Source organism: Chanos chanos, chromosome 5 (assembly GCF_902362185.1).
Source record: "Chanos chanos chromosome 5, fChaCha1.1, whole genome shotgun sequence".
NCBI classification, from domain to species: domain Eukaryota; kingdom Metazoa; phylum Chordata; class Actinopteri; order Gonorynchiformes; family Chanidae; genus Chanos; species Chanos chanos.
Genome location: NC_044499.1, coordinates 32,201,476 through 32,221,240, shown reverse-complemented (window position 1 = coordinate 32,221,240; position 19,765 = coordinate 32,201,476). Strand labels below are relative to the sequence as shown.

Genomic DNA, 19,765 nt, shown 5'->3' with positions numbered 1-19,765 from the left:
AAGAAAAAAAAAAAAATCCTACACAGACAGAATTGTCTTTGAAAGCATGAGATGCGTTCAGTATGTGCTGTTTGATATTTTATTTTAATGTATCTCCTTTCACCTCTAAAAATGCTTCAGCTACACATGTGACTCTCTACATTTTCTTTTGTTTCCACACTGAAAAACAGAGAGACAGAGTAGTTTGTGGGTCAGAGACTGCAAGAAAAACGACGCAATAACGCAATCACAGTCTACTCAGCGAGAAGAAAACAGATTAAGATGAAAGAGACTTGTCAGGGAAAAGAAACAAAGCCATGGGGACGAAGCAGTAAAAAGGTCTTACCAGAGTCTTGACTCCATACTGTTTCTCCACTTTCTCCCGCAGCTGTCTGAAGCAGGCCTCCAGCCGCTCGTGGAAAGGCCTCAGAGCCTCCGTCACCTTCTCGCCGTGGATGCGTATGCCGTCAGCCAGATAGGGAATCTACAACCAGCAGAGAGGGGACTGATCACAAACCCAACCCAATTACAGCACAACATGCCGCGCCAAACGTGACAGTTCATCTCCCCTGAGTTTCAAGCAAAAAAAAACCAACAAAACCCTACATTTAATAAACAGGACTTTAAAAAAGTGAGCGATGAAGAAAGCACACTGACCAAACTAAGTCCCGTGGGGAAATTCTTGCTGACATGCCTCACTACTTTGTGTGTGTACTGTATCAGTCCCAACCCTGAGTTTAACCATGCTAATCTCATTCAGCAATGTCACCAACAAGATAACATACGACACTAGGGACTGGTGCTTAAAAGTGCCTCTTATTGACACCGTCTGCGCTGAGTGAAGATTTACTGAAAATACATGAGCTAAAAGTGTTAGAAAGTAAGAGGACTAGCAATAAATGAAATGTGATTTTTTTTTTTTTTTTTTTAATACTCTATATTTATGAAAGTCTTCCAAAGCGGATAAAGTGCATTCACATAGCCAGTGGCTTAGTGCACAATGACAGAATATCTTAGCAGAACTCGATGCAACCTTCTTGTGAAATAAAACAGTATGTCTCACCCCCCCCCCTTTTTTTTGTATATAACACAATTCCCAAGGAATCATTTGTTTATGGAGAAAAAAAAAAAAGAAATCTTGAAAAGACGGAATCGCTTTCATTTGCAAGCCCGAGTGAAGGAGGACAAATCCTATTACAGTGGCTTTAGTGCAATCCTCAGGTCCATGTGCGTCAGTCAGGTTGGGTTTCAGTGCGTTTCAAAGGGAAGCCTGCGTTTATTCCTACGCCCACAGGTAAAGCTGTTACAGCCTTTCTCCCCACATATACAGATTTCAGAACAGGATTCGTGTCGAGATAATAAAGGCAGAAGATGGCTGTTACAGGAGTGGAGAGTTAAACCCCAAACAATCTGACTCGCACATTCCACTCCTCTGCCTACTCCTGCTTGTCTAAGGGGCAAAACTGTCGGGAATGGTAGGAACTTGGTAGAAGTGTAACACCTGAAGGAGGAGACTGCTTTCCTTTCTATAGTGAGTGGGTACGGGAGTCGAAACATTTCACAAAATGCTGAATGTTCTTTTGTGTTTGGTTTCATATCCTCTTCTAATCACACAACTGTACTTTGTTTTATTGTCCAAAATGACTGAGAAGGGAAATATCAGGTCAGACAAACAGCGAGGAGTGTTTTGAGTGAGATAAGAACTAAGAGATGCAGGCCATGCATTGCTTTCCACTGATGCAATGCTCAGCAATCAAATGAAGTGTTTCAACTCCTGACAAACGTACAATAACGAGTCCCAGGGCAACACTTAAAAGACAAATGGGTGCATACACTCTAGGGTTTTTTCTTTTTTATCAGGTCAGTTTATAAGAGACCCGACGAATGTCTTGTACTGTAAAGATGTTTGAAACACTAAATGTTTCAATAAAGAACAGCTAAATACAAATATTCTACTTCAATTTTGTTGACATTGAAAGACATTCAGCGCATATTAATGTGGTGTCTCTGCTTGTGGCATCTGCTGTCATGATTCAGTTTGTCATTAAACCCTGAGCAGTAGCTGAAAGTGCCTGTGCTCTTAGCCCAGATCTTAAAGATCCAGACTACAGCTGATCAGCCACTGGTCTCCCAAATCAGACCTGCAGTATTTCTTCAGCATGTTCACACTACTTATGTAAAGTATGTCTAAGGAGCCCATAGGCCAGAGAGAATGAGAGTCTTGCCAAAAGCATCAGTATTTGGTTTAATCTTTCCACTGCTCTGTAACCTTGGGTAAATATATCTTTGCTCCAGTGAAGGGAAGATTTTACCCACACTGCACAGAACAACTGTCCAGAGTCTCACAGAAATGTACCCTTAAGGCAAAAGGAGAATTAAAGCCAAAGAGTAGCATGAGAGAGAGAGAATGTGAAAACAGCTTGAGTGGACTGTTTCAGAAAGACAACTGGATTCAAACAGAGCAGAAGACCAAAAGTGGTGTCCGCGCTGAAGCCTGGTAAGCTGCGGACGCTGTGAGAGACAAGGATTCCCCAGGATACAACGTGTTCTCATCAGCACCACAGCAATCATTTGAAGGAGGGAAAAAAGAAAAAAAACAAAAGAAGGGGAGATAGAGAGGGCAAGAGAAAGCAGTGTCTCCAGGGAAACCCAAGTCTTTTTATAGGCATTAGAACGATATAAATCTAGAGTGGTGGCATAGCAACAAGATGCTGAGGAGGTGACTGCAGAACCCCTGTTTACTGGGTAACATACACCTACATACACAAACACAACTGCTCACATTTGTCCCGCATATGCTAAATATACTGCACGCCACAGAGGGCCCAACATTACGATGTCCCTGAAGGCATGCAGAAAGACACCCAAACGAGCAGGCATTTCTCTGGATTCCACTCAGAGAACTTTAGTATGAATCACTGTTTGAAACTCAAAAGACTTGTCTAGAGATGAGTGAACAACGAGTGGATGTTCAAAGAAGTTAAATGACATCATACACCATTTGGGAGTCCCAGTTACTGACTGAATTTACTACCAATTTTAACATGCATGACAGACTTCTGCGAACATGTCTGGATTTTGTCTGATGCTAAGAGCTGCATGAATATGTAAAATATGCAATGGACAACACTGACAAAAATTTCCCAGCTTCCACAGATTTTGGAGCACCTGACATGCAGAAGAACTAAATATTTGATTTTACTCTCTTATCCCCCAGCTCATTCATGTAAGTGGAGGAGACATTCGTGAGGTAAGGGTGAAACTCAAGCTAATTAGGCCGTGAAGATCAGGCTCCAGCCAGCCAAACTTTTCCAGTCTGAGTCAGTCTGCATTTACAAAAAAAAAAAAAAAAAAGGAGAGAGATAGTTTAAGCGTAATTAAAAGTCTGTAGGCCTTTCAATCCGTTCACTCGGGAGCAGTCTTTAAAAGGACATCGGGAACAGAACATAAGAACCGGGCCTAGTCTAGAAAACCACCAGATGTTCTTTTCAGATCGGCAGTATTAAGATCCGGCTGGGATGGATTAATCGTCATTGTTCAAAGAAAAGGCCGGGGGAGAGAGAGAGAGAGAGAGAGAGAGGGAGGGAGGGAGTGGAGGTTTGCCAGTTGACCATGTGAGACAAAAGAGGCAGAGCCGTCACCGGTAAACTTAATCAAAAGCAGTCATCAGAGGGGAACTGTCGCAGGCGATGAAGCATTGTTTGAACGCCGTTTTAAAGCAACTTGGGGTCATGCGTTTTTTGGAGAGAACCGATAGCGGTGCTTATAAAGACGCTGGCAGCCTGTTTGGCTTGAGGATTAGCTGAATCGATTGCTAGCCTAAGGCTAAGATGGCTTTGTCCATACTTGTCAAGTCAGAGATCTGCTGAACAGATCTCCAAAATGTAAATACGCTTGGGCTCTGTCAAACTCAAACTCTGTGAAGCATCCGTGGCCCCAAATATGCCGGATGTAGTGTGTATTAGTATTAGTATTACATTAAATCAGTTTTATAAGCACACAGGGATACATCATTATGGTATATTATTAAACACTCAGCCTGAATGGGGGGGGGGGGGGGTCTGTTCACATTTACTCAGGCAGAGACTTTTGTCCAAAGTGACTTTCAAAAGAGTGTAGTTAATACTTAAATCAATCATCAATGTCAGTATGCAAAAAAAAAAAGAGCCAGTGAATGGACTAGTCTATGGTTATGTGGAGGACTCACTGTGCTAGCTCTTATCTTCCACACACATCTTAGATGTTGGTTAGAACTGAGCTAGCAACACAGAACTACCCAGGACTCTCCTAATGCTGTATTCAGAATGAATGAATGAATAGATACATAGATGGATGAATAGATGGATGGATGGATGGATGGATAGATAGATAGATAGATAGACAGATAGATAGATAGATAGATAGATAGATAGATAGATAGATAGATAGATAGATAATCAATCAATCAATCAATCAATCAATCAATCAATCAATCAATCAATCAGTCCTTCATGAAATCTGGCCATTAATTGCTGGGCATACTGTGGTTCTTCTTCATTGGTTAAAGAGGAAAGTACTCACCACTTAATTTCCAAAACATTTTCAGTGTATTTTATCATTCAAATTGTTTCCTACAGTGCAGCTTATAGTGTTATGCAGACCCTGTACATGAAAAGAAAGTAATTTTTTTAATCCATATAAGCTTTTTTCGGAAATATGTAAAACAGGTTTAGAATGTATGAATTAGAATTTAGATACACCCAAAACATTTGGGTTTGTTAAAAAAAAAAAAAGAAATAAGAATCTGCTTGATGTTAACCACATTTACTCATGTATGGGCAGTGTTGCAAATGTTCCTCCTCTAAAGGTTATTACGTCCTTCAAACTTAATTACATAACACTGGCTGTCAAGGGCTGAAAGCGCGACATGTTCTCTGATCCAAAAATAATACCTGCACAAGGGTAAACACTCAAACCATACATCAAAATCTCAGCAAACAGATGGAAATGTGAAAATCAAATGGAGTGAAAAGAGAAAATCAAATGGAGTGAAAACAGAATATTCAGTTCTGTGAACGCTTTTCTTTTTTTTAAGACAAAATGAGGAGAGTGAATGTCTTCAGGATGTGTTTTTGGAACAGAAGCTTCCAGAGGGAGCCCAGTCTGATACTGGTTACAGTGACAGTAATATCAGATGAGGATGAGAGAGAGAAGGGTAAAGAAAGAGAAAGAGAATGTTAACACTACAGTGACAGACCTCTGTGAACAGCATAAGTTTATGGCAGAAATACAGCTCTGTCAATGACTTCAGCATTATGATAAAAACCCTGACACCAACCCCCCCCCCAAATATAATAGTGGTATGGTCCCATGACAGTTTAAATTTTTATATGTTAAAGGTGAAATTCACAGCTGTTGACATGCAAACCCATTTTACCAGTTATCTTCTTGATCTCCAGCTGTTTCTGAATTTCAGCGGATCTGCATTGTTTTCCACTGTTTATGTCTTGACATTCATTAAATAAACCAGTGCCTGACTTGAAAGACCGTTTGAAAGATAACTGATAAAAGACTAGTAGTAATTAATTAATTGGCTCCAAATTCATGCAAGGGCAGCTTTTAAGGTCCTCTTAGCAACATATAAAATTTTACATGGGCTTGCGCTGGCCTACCTATCTGACTTAATTACACCCTATAACCAGAAGTCTGCCGGCAACCAAGCCTTTTCCTACCGCTCTCCCTTCCTCTGGAATGGTTTACCTTCAGAAATTAGGGAGGAAAACTCCCTCCATACCTTTAAAACCAGACTAAAGACTTATCTGTTTTCTCTAACTTATGGATAATGTAATTTTGATTTGACTTTGTTATAGACATGTAAAGCCCTTTGAGACTATAAATAGTGATTCTGGGCTGTAAATAAACTTGTATTATTATTATTATTATAATTATTAAAAGCAGCTGCTTCCTTTAAGAAAGAATGGGAACTGTATCAAGAACCATGCAGGGTACAGAACACCCTGAAACCAGCCCTTAACCCCTCTGACAGTTAAAACACACTTACTGGGGAGTTAAATGTCGAAACATCATGAATTTATGGTACAATACATTGCATATTTTTGATCTCAGCACTGAAAAAGAGGATTTTTTCCCCATTAAAAACACAATTAACTAAAAACTTTGCTCCAGTGAAAGCATCTCAGGGACTGACGAATGATAAGTGTCACAGTGAGTCCACATGACAGAAAGGATGAATTTCTCTTTTGAGAACTTGATAGGAAGTTTAGTGTATGAATTGTATGATACGGCTCATATAACATTCCAATATCCTGATCAGTGGTTTTATCTGAACCGTTAAATCATAGATTGATATTCAAGCTTTGTTTTGTTTGCTGACATCTTAAATATCCTGTGCTTCACCAAGCATCTAAATATTCTAGAAATTGCAGTCTTGTGACATGATATAACACAATGTCATCATTCCACTACGAATTTGAGATATCAAAGAACAGATCAGCCATATAAGAAAAAAAAAAAGCTTCAGGCAATTTTTATCCCAACATTATATACTATTTATGTATTCATGTAAAAGTATGACTTTAAAAAGGTCATTCAGGAAAAGGAGGTTTGAGAAAGAAGAAAAAAGGAAAGTTTGATCTTGACTGGAACACATTCAGCACACCTCGGCAGAGGAATGTGGCATTTTAGGCTGACCTACTTCACGTCTGCCACCAACAGCAATTAAATATGCCGTCTGACTGACAGTGAAGGGAAATGGCTTTCTATAACATTACTATAGATATGTGTGAGGCAATTACTGTACACGTCATAACAGGAGAAAACCGCGAAAAACTGCACCGCTACACAGCCCCTCAAAGAGAGAAACCGCTGCCAGGGGAGCCGATGTGAAATGAGTCAAAGGCCTGAGCTTCTATTTAGATGGTGGATTTGGAGAACATGCAAGTCTGACAAGTCAGAAAGCCGCCCCCCCCCCCCAAACAAAATCAAAACAAAAACAACAAAAAGAAAACACAAGACACAAAGGGAACAGGAGTGCATCGATAAAAAAGGGTGTGCTACAATGCAAAGATTAAAGACTAGAGAGAGAAGAGGGAAAACAACAATGTGTAGGCAGCTCCTCAAAAAAATATACACCCTCAAGAAAAACAGCCACTTAGACAGAAAGGCAGCTGGATCGACAGGCAGACAGAGAGGCAGACAGACGGAGATCCCGACAGACAAACCCATAAAGAAGAGGCGTAAACAATTTAAGTACACGGGACGCTATCAACATACACACCGTGTTATGACACAAACTATGTTTCAGTCTGTTCTCAAAGACAGTGAGCTGTTTTTGATCCAGTCCTACACAGCTTGGGTGAAACATATGCTAGTTTGAGTAAACATTTGGCTATAGGTATGCACGAGTATTCCTGAGAGAAAGTCCCTTTTTATCTGTCTTTCAGCTGCTCTTAGATTGGCTTCGCAACATCTCTAATGAGGGTTTTACATTTCTGAGCATGATTTTGTTTTGCAACAGGGTTTTGCAAAGGAGGAATCCAACACAGCAAAGTGAGAAGTAGTTAATACGTGTTATCTTAACGATTTAATGAGTCATTCAACGCCAGCTGACCTGGAAAGATTCACAGACTTATCCTGCCAAACTGCTAGATTGTGACTTTTCTAAATTCTTAAAAGTTTGGTTCAGTCTAGAGATGCCTGTATGCTGGAGGTGGGTTTTCAGATCAAGCAACCAGTCTGCTCTCTGATTGGCTGAGTACTGCACATACCCGCCCCCAGGTTAAAGTCAGCCTCTGGTGAAGAGGTGACAGCAAACAGAAATAGAGCTTTGGTTCTTCAAGACATGTTTTGGTCCATCTTCTTTTAGGCTCTACTGTATCTTCAATGTTGTTAGTGAAATAAGTGGGTCTTACCTGCCAAGCAATGAGATCTTTCAGCTTGTCAATCTTTTCCTGGTCTTCTGGATGTTCCTGGATGTACTTCTCTGTGAAAAAGGCCTAGCCCAATAAATGAGCGAGAGAGAGAAAGAAAAGGGGTGGGGAGGTTAGAGAAAGAAAGGAAGACAAGTCAGGTGAAAAAAAGAGACATCAATCTTTTTGTCATCACCACCGCTCTCCTTCAAGAACAGGCCCCCCGGGGTAGAATTCAAAACTCTTTTCTCTTTCTTTCATGCAAGAAGTTTTTGACACACAGAGAGCCATTCAAATGTGATTGATAATAGTGGGCAACCTGTTGTGACTGTCAAAATAAAATGAAAGGTAAGGGAATGAACATGCATAAAAAAAGAAACGAACAAACAATAAAAAAAGCTTTTTGACGCATTTGATGATAAGAATAAGAAAAAGGCAGACTCAGTCGAGCTGGAGGGTTGAAACAGAGGTATACTTCTACAGTGAGCCAATGGCAGTAGCCTAACTCCTACTTTATATTTCCATTGGTCTGATGGACAATCCGAAAAAAAGCCAATGTGGTAAACAGATACGGGAGAAGCTCTTAATGGCACTTGTTTTGTTCTTGTCCTTTGGTTTGTGTAGCACCCAAGTCCAAAGCTGGTCATTTCATTAACAGCATCAGCCTTAAGAAATGTCTCTCTCTGCGTAATCAAGTATGAAAGCAGCATGATTAAGTCCAAATCAAAATCAAACTCTTGAGTGACTGAGTGAAGGACTGAACAAAAACAGTAACTTCCTCTGTTCTTCATTATGACATCACTTGTCCTTCATACTGATGCTTGGAACAGTGTGTCGTACCTTTTCGTAGTTAGCGAAGCCACCCATGACGGCCGGGTCAACGATACCGTTGAGCAGCATGGAGAGGGGGTTGATGGGAAGGTTGGGGTCGTTGAGGTGTCTTTGGACCATGTTGTTAATCTTCTCGTTGGTGGTCTGCATGGTTTCAATAGCATTTTCCAGAGGACTGATCTCCTCCTATAAACAATATCAGAGAGACACAGACCGGCATTAATGTATACACGTATGTACCCAAAACAGACAGCTATAACAGGCATATTCGTCACGTACCCATGTTTAATATCAGCAGGCCTAGTGGAAAAATCTGGAAGGCCTGCAGAATCTGTTTACCTAAGATAGCAAAATGGCTCTCAGCCAACAGACGTTTTTAACACACATTTTTAGTACACATTGTGTATGTACCAAAACATAACTCCCATGGTAGTGTTAACTGATTCAGACTAATTAACAGATTCAGATCAGTCAAAATTATTATTTTTTCCCAGGCAAATAACTTCCAAGTAACCTATTTTGAGTTCTCAGTCTCAAATCAAACTCCTGTACTGATCTTTCGGAAACTTCATTACGAGCTTGAGTGAGCGAATCAGGCTAAAATGCTTTAAAAAAAAAGAAAAAAAAAAGAACAGATTTATTAGGCTTGACTAGAGTCTGCTTAAGGGACTAAAATGTCTTCTGCAGTTCCTTTATCCCATTTAACCCATCTGTGAATGGGATTTCGCATCAATCTCCCCAACACTGATATGGCAATTTCAAAACAAATCTGTTCGCTGCTGGCAAGGGAAAACGAGTCTCTCGAGAGATAGCTAATAAGAATTCAAACGTGTTGTGGACTGTCAGAAGCAATGGTGATGTTTAATAACGGAGGGACAGAGAGTGTCATGGAGACAAAGCCTCAAGCTGGGATGACTTTTCCCCGGCCAAGTCTCTCCCGCCCCGCGTCACTTACGCCTGTCGTCAGATGGAGGGCTTTGAATAGTCTATGATTTCACGCAGTCCTGTGATTCTCCAGATGGAAAAGAAGCCACGGGGGTGTGAAGACAAGCACGTTCAACTGACTGCCAGTTTAGAAATTTCTGGAATATTCAGGTAAATACATAATGCCTATCATAATGCTATCAAAAAACAGCTATAAAACTAAACAAAACAAACAAACAAACAAACAAAAAAAACAGCAAGCTGTAATGCTATTGATTAAATAACCCTAAAAATAATTATATGCAGCCTAAAAGAATACATTAAAAAAATCCTACTAGTTTTTGACTAGTATTCATTCATGAAGTTGTAAGGAAACTGTTTTCTAGTTCTTTACATTTATTTATGATTCTTCATTTAAATAGTACATGGATACAGACAGATGATGATGGCTCAGGAGGGTTACTGGTCATTCATTCATTCATTCATTTTCCAAGCTGCTTTTCCTAATTAGGGTCGTGGGGTGCTGGAGCCTATCCCAGCGCTCATTGGGTGAAAGGCAGGGAAACACCCTGGACAGGTCGCCAGTCCATCGAAGAGGGTTACTGGATAATGTTTTTTTTTGTATTAATGAGTGCTGATCCTGTCTGTCTCTCCATAGTACAAACCAAATCCATATTTATTAAAGTTAATGATGGCTAATTTGGTTACGGATGGTCTGGCTACTTTGCTGAATGTTGTAGGGGAAACAAACAGGTTTCCAGGGAAATGGTCAAGTTTAGAATGCAGCTTGTCTGAAGTTTGTGCCAATCGGGCCTATTTTTTAAGAAAGATAGACAACCAAACAGTGGCAAACCCAAACAAGTGTATCATACCAACCTAATGTTAAAGTTGGTTCGAGTTTAAAGTCTGAATGTGTAAAAGATGATAAGTCAAGTTCACAAGAACTGAGAGACAACCAAAGTTATATGTCTGTGTAGAGACAATCTGGAGATGAAACCTACATTATGTAGTTGGCACATGTGTGACCTGTTCTGACATAGGGCTGAACAGCATAATGCAGATCTATAAAATGCAGTGAATTAACAGTGACTAAACAATAATGTTTGAAGCGCAATTCACTTTCAGAGCAATATCTGGACTCCAGAGAAAGACGAAGTGACATACAGAGAAAAAGAGGATGAGAGAGTGAGGGGGCAAGGGGAGAGAGAGAGGGTGAGAGAGAGAGAGAGAGAGAGAGAAAAGGAGAGAGAAGGTGAAGACTAACAGCAGAGCTGAGCTCTTGAAAGCAGACGTTTGAGCCGCTAAACCCATGAAAGGGCCTAATGAAAGGGACAAATGAAGTGTAATTGATTGCAGAATACTCAGGAAGGCTAATTAGGCTAAGTAGAGCGTTTGTTTTTTGACAAAATGACGACACATTAAAAGGATGAGGCACATGGCTGGGCTCTTACTGATACTGTAAATCTACCATAATGCACTCAAACACATACACACACAAGCTTGTCATCCTTCCTCACACTCAAACACACACACAAGCTTGTCATCTTCCCTCTCACTAAAACACACACACATACTCACACACACACAGGCTTGTCATCCTTCCTTTATGCTCAAACACACACACACAGACACACACACACAGACACACACACATGGGCTTGTCATCCTCTGTCAATAGCCCACTTCAGCATGGACAAATCCCTGCCTCAAAGACAGAGAGACAGAGAAAAAAAGGTACAGGAGACAGAGAAAAAAAGGTACCAAGACAAAACAAAGTCAACCCCTAGGTGTATTCACAGCGTCTACAACACTTTAAGGAAGAATTTGAGAGGCACAAACATTAGGCTGGTTCTAAAAAGAAAAAAAAGCATCACATGCAGATAATCTATTCACAATTTAAAAGAAAAGGTGGAACAGTCAAGTATATTTAACTGATTTTCTATAGTGTCTACTTCTGGAGCTATGTCAGCTGAGAGATGCTCTTTTCTGTTGCCACCTGAATACTCTTATTTGTTACAGGTTTGGCTTAACACATATTTCACTTTTCTTGAGTCACAATATCACCTGATGCATGAACAGAGGCTTATGTAAGCAAAACTTTCCACATGAACTAATCAGAGAAAGTCAACTGCTCCAACACCCTAAGGTCTCATTTCATACAAACTGGTCTTCATCCAAAATCCCCTGTTATCACTCACCGTAGACAAAGGCACAACTTCAAACCATTATCACTCACCGTGGAGAAAGTCACAACTTCAAACCAACGCAAGATGCCGGGGAGTTTATATGCCGTAACGTAAGTGCTCCTTTCAATCCACATATTCTGCAAAACAAAACACACACACAGACACACATGCACGCACACACACCAAATTAAGGACAGGACAAAATAAGAGCAGGCTTTTAGTTAAAAAAAAATTGCAGGTACATGGCATCCACACTGTATGGTAGGCCACTTAGGGAAAAGTAATTTACTTTTTTTTTAAGGAAAGAAGTTATGCTAATGGATGCGTTATAAAAACCTGGCTGTGAATGAGATGAGGCCAGTGAGTGTCAGAGAAACTGCATTAAAAGAAAAAATGAGAAAAAAAAAGCACGCCTGTCTTTTGGATTAGTCCTCCTTGAGTAGGTATTTCACAGTGTCCTTTGATGACAGCTCATTAACCCACTGTTCAAAGGCACACAAAATAAAGAGGGCTTTTCCGCTAATAGTTTTTAGACACAGAAACTTCTCAATAATGATGCTAGTTCTGTACCAAAAAAAAAGGAAAAAGGAAGAGAAGAGGGAACAAAAATAAGAAAAAAAGTTGTGCAGAGGATTTTCAGGAAGGAGGGAAAAAAAAGCTGCCTTTTTTTTAGCTCTCCTTAGGGTGCTTTCCTAATGTTCTGCTTTTCTCTAAAGCTGTCAGGTAGTTACGAGGAATGTGAAGACACTCATTTTCGTTATCTATTTGATCGGCTTGTATGGCTTATCACAAACAAGACGTCACAACATCAGCTCAACAACAGGGACCAAGGTTTACTGAGATGTTTGATTAGGAGTTTGATCTTTCTTGTTAGTCTTGAGGCGGTAAGAATTAGAGATTTAATAATGTTGAGTGTACAGGTATACACTGTCTCATACAGAAGCACTGTCTTATACAGAAGCATGGAAAACCATTACTGGTGTAAACAAAAACAAATAAACAAAAGCCCACAAGCTAAAATGAAGCTCAGACAAACATGCTGAAACATACAATCCTCCAACACCTTGACTGGACAGTAAGAAAATCATAGTTACAGAAAATTCATTGTCCGGATCCTTCTCCCCCTTCCTTACTGGTCTGGAATACTGGAATTTTTGGACTTCATTTACGGTGTAAAAACTGTAAACGAAAAATGAAAACAAGTGTGGGTTATTCAGCCTCTACTCATACTGACTGACTTTGTATAACCACAGTTTGACAGGGCAGTCGGATGATCAGAGAGTCACAACGTTCATCCACCACGGTAAGGCACAGCTCCGTGAAAAGACATCTTTCCAGTTTGGGTTTGAGAAATATTTCACTACATGCCCTAGATGCACTCTTCTCCAATGTAAGCTCCTGCAGAGATCAGAGTACAGTCACACATTCATGTTAAACAGCACTGTCTCCGCGCTGGGAACAATACTGCATTACAAGCTAAGAGAGGGTTCACTCTTTCTTCTCTCTCTCTCTCTCACACACACACACACACACACACACACACTATAGGTTTAAAAGTCACAGCATATTTCACACGTGCACCATATGGCCTAGCAAGCTTTTGAATGACATTTCATGATTACAATGCAGCATAAAGATATCAAAAGATATCAAAATGAAGAGTCAGCATTTCAAAAGGAAACAGCCTCAAACTTAAACAGAAAGTGTGTGGCTTTATAACTTATGTACAGTGTGTGTGTGTGTGTTTGGAAAATGAGATTGCATTATTGCCAGGATAAAACAGGGGCAATCTGAGGGAGAGAATAGAGGACACTGTGGCCTGTTTGACTCTCATACGCGAAATACACACAAATATGACAAACCTTGCGGCCACTGATTTTCAATACTCAAATCTCATTTCTCACCAAACTTCAATCATAAATTGCAGTTTATTTTTAGGAGGAGACCTGATGAAAACATATACCCTGACAGAGAAGCAGGAGCAGTTCTGTCATGCTGCTGGCCAAGCTGTGAATCTGGGCTGGCTCTGTAAGCGTTTGATCTAATAAACAGATGGAAATCACCCTTAAAAACACACTGCCACCAAATTCTCTTCTATATATTCCTTTAGCCGCGGGAGTAGAGAAACAGAAAAGAGAGGAACAGTGAGGAGAGAGAGAGAGAGAGAGAGAGAAAGAGAGAAAGACAAGAAGACAAACACAGTGACTGGACCATACTCATATCAGCTCACACACATAGCCCCTCTAATCCACAATACAAACAGAATTACATATTCACGAAACAACACACACACACACACACACACACACACACACACACACCAACACCCACCCCAATACTGGGGAAAGCAGCCCATGGCTGTGGAGCCCCTCCAGAGAAAGAGGGGTAGTCTTTGTCCTTTGTTTATTTGGGGAGGGGGGAAAAAACGATGAATAAATAGTGATTTTAATTACTCCTCATGCTTGGCTGAAAGGCGTTTGTGAGGACAGCCAGATCTGATTTGCCACGTTTACTCATGCTGCTCAGTCCCATCCCAGGCAGCAGGATGCTTTGCATTTGGCACAGTCTTCTTGCCAAAAGTGATGTTTCAGGTGCAGGTGTGTGAGTGTGTGACTTTGGTGCTGGTGATGTAACTTATTAACACAGTGGATAAGCGTGGTAAGGTCAAAAACTGTTTGATCACCTCACATTACCATTTTAATTAGTTGAGCTCAGTTCACTGTGCCTTCCAGCTGTCTCTCTCTGTCTGTATGTCTGTCTCTCTGCATGCCTGCCTATCTCTCTTTGTTACACACTCTCTTTATCTCTGTGCCTCTCTCTTTCTCCGTTAATCAAGCTGTCTGTCTGCCTACCTGTTACTCTCTCCCTGTCTGTCTGCTACCCTCATCTCCTCCCTCTAAGCAGCCCTGCTTAATTAAAACTTCTCTCTTAGCCGTTCTGTCCATCTTCACATTAGACCATACATAAAAAACTCATGTGCTCTAACATTTTAATGCCATGCAGTGGCTTTATACATAGGGGCCCTCATTCACACTGTCCACTGATTTGTTTCTTTAGGGTTAATGTCCTCAGTGTTTAAATAAAAGCTTAATAATGTAAAATCCACAATTTTGATCTATTCATTATGAAATTTCATACACAGACTCATACCTCACTATCTGCTCTGATACTGGTTTGTTCTGGAACTTTGGCGGTAGTTCAAGGATCGGTTTCACCGTGAAACACTGAATATCTTTACCAACTCGTTAAGGCAAACTTTATAGTCTCAAAGGGTGTACCATTTGTTACGCTACAGACAGATTACTTCTGCCATACTTGATATTAATCCGGTGGTTTTATGATTGACAGGTTAAGTGTGATGCGTATGGAGGTACGTGCTGAGTAAGGATACACTGTCCGGACGAGTTTCGGATGTCCTCACTGGGTGGAGTGGTAGTCTTCATTTTCTCAGCGTTGGGGAACTGAGTAAGTAGCCTGGCCTCGAAGTCTTCCCTGCGTTCATATTCCTTCCCACGGTAGATGAACATTTTGTTCTGAAAACAACAAGGACATGTATTAAGACCGATGTCATCCATACACTGTCCCCTTCAGAAATACTGCTTGCGCACAACTCACATTGTGCATGCGTGCGCACACACACACACACACACACACACACACACACACACACGCACAAGCATGTGCGCATACACTTACACAGAGTTTTCCTCCGTCACATCTGAAGGTCATCTGCGCAGTCATTATCTCTGTTACTGGTCTATGAATCTCATTATTTTGGTTCTATTTGAAATGGCCACAAAAACAACAAAATGATTCCTCAAAATGACTTTGGGCTGTCCATCCAAAAACAAACCACTCAACCCCAATGTAAGAGGAAGCTGACACTCGTGGTAATTAGCCATTTATAAACGTGTAGTAACTTACTACAATAACATGTTTACACCATTAAACAGTTACAAAGATGATTTCATCCCACATTCATTTACTTAGGGAACCCTTACCCCCAACCCATCTCGTAAAACTTTATAAAGGATATATGTATAATTCATATGGTTAATTCCTTAGGGGCACTTGGAAAGCTATTTAAATACCGTAACTGGAGAGCACTTAGGAGCACGACTGGCAGAGGACAGGTTTTAAAACACATCATCATAATCTGCATATCAAGGACCGGCTTTCAACACTACTGTACAGGATCTTGGCACCTTGGGCTGTTGTCACAGTGGGCTCGGGTGGAATGCTTGTGGTTTTATTTATTTATTTATTTATTTATTTATTTTGTGTGTGTGAATTGGCTCACTGAATGCACTCCAAGAGTTCTCCATTAGTTGGCTGTACGTTGGTTCCAACAGAAAATGCTGCCATAACCTCGCGGCCCAGACAGAGGACTGCCGCGGCTGCCAGCTCAGTCAAAGGCAGGCTGGTACATTCCAATCGGCTTCTGATCAGGACAAGCGCATCTGTGAATGAGCACTTAGCCCGCTGGCCGTCAGCACCATGCTCAGTTCACCGTATCTTTAATAACTTAGGACACCCGCAAGGTGCTTACGGCGTTGGCTGTAAGTCATTTTAATGTCCGCTAGAGCAAAATTACAGCATATTGCAAAGGTACAATAAAACGGGGAAAAACATTATCCCCGGTCCCCATTTATCCCAGACCAGACCTGGGCCTGTTTAAGTGCACTCTACATTGTACAAGAGTCAGTACACACCGCACAGGAGTCAATGAAGGTCGTTTGTAAAGAGTGTTCAGCTGGAGAGCTTTTCAGTCTGTGTATGTTTATGGCTGCGATTAAATAAATAAATAAAGTTTTAAAAAGTCCAAACAATGAATCATAACAGCTGCCGAGCAAAAAATATCTTTCGTGCTCGACGTATACAAATTCCGGTTCTGTCTGGTTTCCTCAATCAATCATGCAGGGATTTTTAACGCGGAGCCTGTTTCGTTCTGAAAAGAGCATGCGGTTTTGACACGGAGGACGTTTGACAGGCTGAAAACGTGCAATTAGTTTACCTTTCTATAAATACTTTTGAGCTAAAATCAATCATGCCCCCCCCCCCACTCCATCTCCCTTCACTTGTCTTAAAAGACTCCATGCACAACCCTCTCTGTTGGCGTATGCATTTGTTGGCATTCAGAGGTACGCATTTGCGTGCATCTCAGTCTTTCAATTAATGCAATGCAATGCGGTGATGAAATACGCCCTGGGTAGATTTTTTTATTTTTTTTTCCAAATCTGCTCTGAGCGATAAGGTGCCAAATTACTCTTGATTTCCATATGAGGAGGTTCTTTCACAAATCTAGAATATTCTCACCATGACTGTCACCAGCATAATAAAACCGTGTCAAAAAGGGGAAAAAAGCAATTTTTTTGTCTTCAGTTTAGACAAAGCCTTGTTTTATCTGTGCCACTACACGCTGACACTAGCAGAATGTGAGCTGGCCTCTTATGGCCCACGGTGCTGTTATAACCCAATCTACTGGACTATGACATATGTGTGATTTTTCTGAGTCAGTTAATGTGCAGTCAATAACCCCCCCCCCCCAAATAAGTAAATGAACAAACAAACAAGATAAAAGGGAGCCACACAAACTGAAATGGATGATCTCTTTTCATCGGGGCTTCTCCTTTGCCACTTTTATGGAAAGCATGTGTCAGCCCCCAGAGTGGAGAAAGACCCATCACCATGTGCTCCAGCAGAGTCACTGCTTAAAGCAAGTTTGAGCGACTGAAACTTTCTATGGGCACATAGATAACTGAAAAAGAATCTGAAAAAAATTCCCAGGATGTAAGATAACCATACATGTAGTGTAGCGTGTGGCACAGAATTATATACAATAATTAACCTGCCATTGCTCAAATGCTGGAAAGCATAATCTGCAGAATTTCACACTGGTTTACATACTGATTTAATTGAAGACATAAAGCCATCCATCCTTGAAAAACATAACTTACAATTCACTGTCTTTATGTGCTCAGCTTAAATGCCTCACCCAGTTGCTTGTATAATCACAGGACATGGATATATTTTTTCTACATTGATTATGCATTCTGTTTAAACATTAAAAATGTGATACAAGTCCTGGTATCCCCAGCTCCAAACATGAAGACGAAACTATTGGATTTTCTTAGCCCTCTTCAAAATGTGTATTAAACCTGGGGGTGGGCTGCTTTACTGAGTAAAAAATAATGTGACTTTCAATAGTTATTATTAATAATCAATTCAACATGATAGTCAGGTTAATCCCGAATCTCTAATGTTTATCCTTATCAACAGCTTGTGGGCTGTTAGCTCAGCTGATGATAGAGAATGGCTTTGACTGGTTTAGACAAACAATATTCATGATGACTGAACAAACCATGGTCCAAAATGCTGAGAATGTGACTAATTACACAACAGTTCTCAAGAACTTGCGAACTGGTTCTATGGAAAAGCCAGGCCTGGTCATGGAATTATTGCGGCTACATAATTAATGAAGAAAACATTTGCCACAGAGCAAATGTAGCACCTAAAAATGAATGAGACTGGAAAAGACGTTTCATCCACATCAGTGACGTGAAAAGCCTGTCGAAGATGTTCTAAAATAAGAAAACATGACGGCTCATATTTTAAAGTCTCAGAGTGAGGGAGGATACATATTTTAAAAGTGTTTCTCTCTTAGCTTCTAGAAACTTCAGTGCACAACAGAACTTAGTTAAAAAAAAAGCTAGCCTGGATTTGGTAAATGGAGAGGAAAAGACAGAGCGGCATGGAAAAGAAAAGAGAGAAAAAGAAATAAATGTAATGAAGAAAACTGTAAGAGAAGGAAAAAGACCCTTTCATTCTCAGTAATGCTTCAGCCCAGCTGGTGCCATAGTGAAGTGGAACATTATGACAAGCATCACATGATGCTCCCAGCACACACCGAAAACATCATGATATTTAAGGGTCAAGCAGGAGAAACAGAGTTGTATGGAACTGTCTATCTATCTTACATCTTTTACCTCAATATTGTGGCTTATTCTAGCTAGCAAAGTAATGCTACTGACCTGAACGTTAACATAACTGAGTAACATTATTCCTCACCTGTAGAACCACTATCCTGGGCTATTGCATGCCAGGCAATGTCCCTCTTACCATTTGCTTTATAAAAATTTGTTTTGGGATCACATATTTCTTGACCTCCATTATCAGCCACTTCTCATCTATTCTGAAATTTTTAATGTAATGAACTCAAGCTCTTATGTCCAGGCGGCTGTGTTTTTTATGCCACTGAGTTGGCAGACTCAAGACTTACTTTAAAGACACTAGTGTATTAACATATCCTGCTGCCCTCACACACGTGCGGCTAATCCGTCATAAATTGCTAGATTAAACTCTAGTGTGAAAAATCAGTCTATAGAGATGGAAAAAAATGCCACAAAGCACTTTTAAGAGAGCAACTGATTTCCTCATATAATTTTGTATTCCCTTAGGCAGGGAAGATGCTGATAAACACAAATAGCGATATTACCACTAAAACAAAAGCATTTATCTCAGTTAGGACACTGCAAGTATATACTTCCTCAGAGTGCTCTTCAAATAACCACTTAAACATTCAGAGACTTTAACTCTCAAACAGACACCACCTCCCCATCAAAAAAAGAACAGGGACACAACGAGGGCAAGAGACAGAGAGACACTCTACTCATAAAATCTTTCCCAATCATAATGTATGAGTACAAGCCTTTCAGAGATAACACGGCGTCTGAGTCCATTTAAAACATGCATTAAGACTCAAAAATGAGTGTCCAACAGTATCAGTAATTGATTTTTTGTGTTTAACTCTGTCTGTGAAAGAGGTTGAAAGGTCATGTCCAATGATTGAGCAATTATTAAGAAGAAAAAAAAAATGTCCTCAAAGGACACGTCTAAAGATCAAACAGCATCGTTTTCTTTAAAAGACTCTTGAAACCA

At 40.4% G+C, this 19,765-nt stretch overlaps 1 protein-coding gene across 1 annotated transcript in view; it reads right to left on the bottom strand.

Annotated features, from left to right (window-relative positions):
• Positions 1-19,765, bottom strand: part of dock1 (dedicator of cytokinesis 1) — a 207,049-nt gene that overhangs the window by 10,696 nt on the left and 176,588 nt on the right. Inside the window, exons 42-48 of the mRNA XM_030773766.1 lie at positions 15,219-15,360; positions 14,978-15,059; positions 12,922-13,006; positions 11,878-11,964; positions 8,727-8,903; positions 7,890-7,973; positions 326-463 (exon numbers count right to left, since the gene is read on the bottom strand). Coding sequence (XP_030629626.1) covers positions 326-463; positions 7,890-7,973; positions 8,727-8,903; positions 11,878-11,964; positions 12,922-13,006; positions 14,978-15,059; positions 15,219-15,360 — 795 coding nt within the window. The remainder of the gene's footprint in view (positions 1-325; positions 464-7,889; positions 7,974-8,726; positions 8,904-11,877; positions 11,965-12,921; positions 13,007-14,977; positions 15,060-15,218; positions 15,361-19,765) is intronic.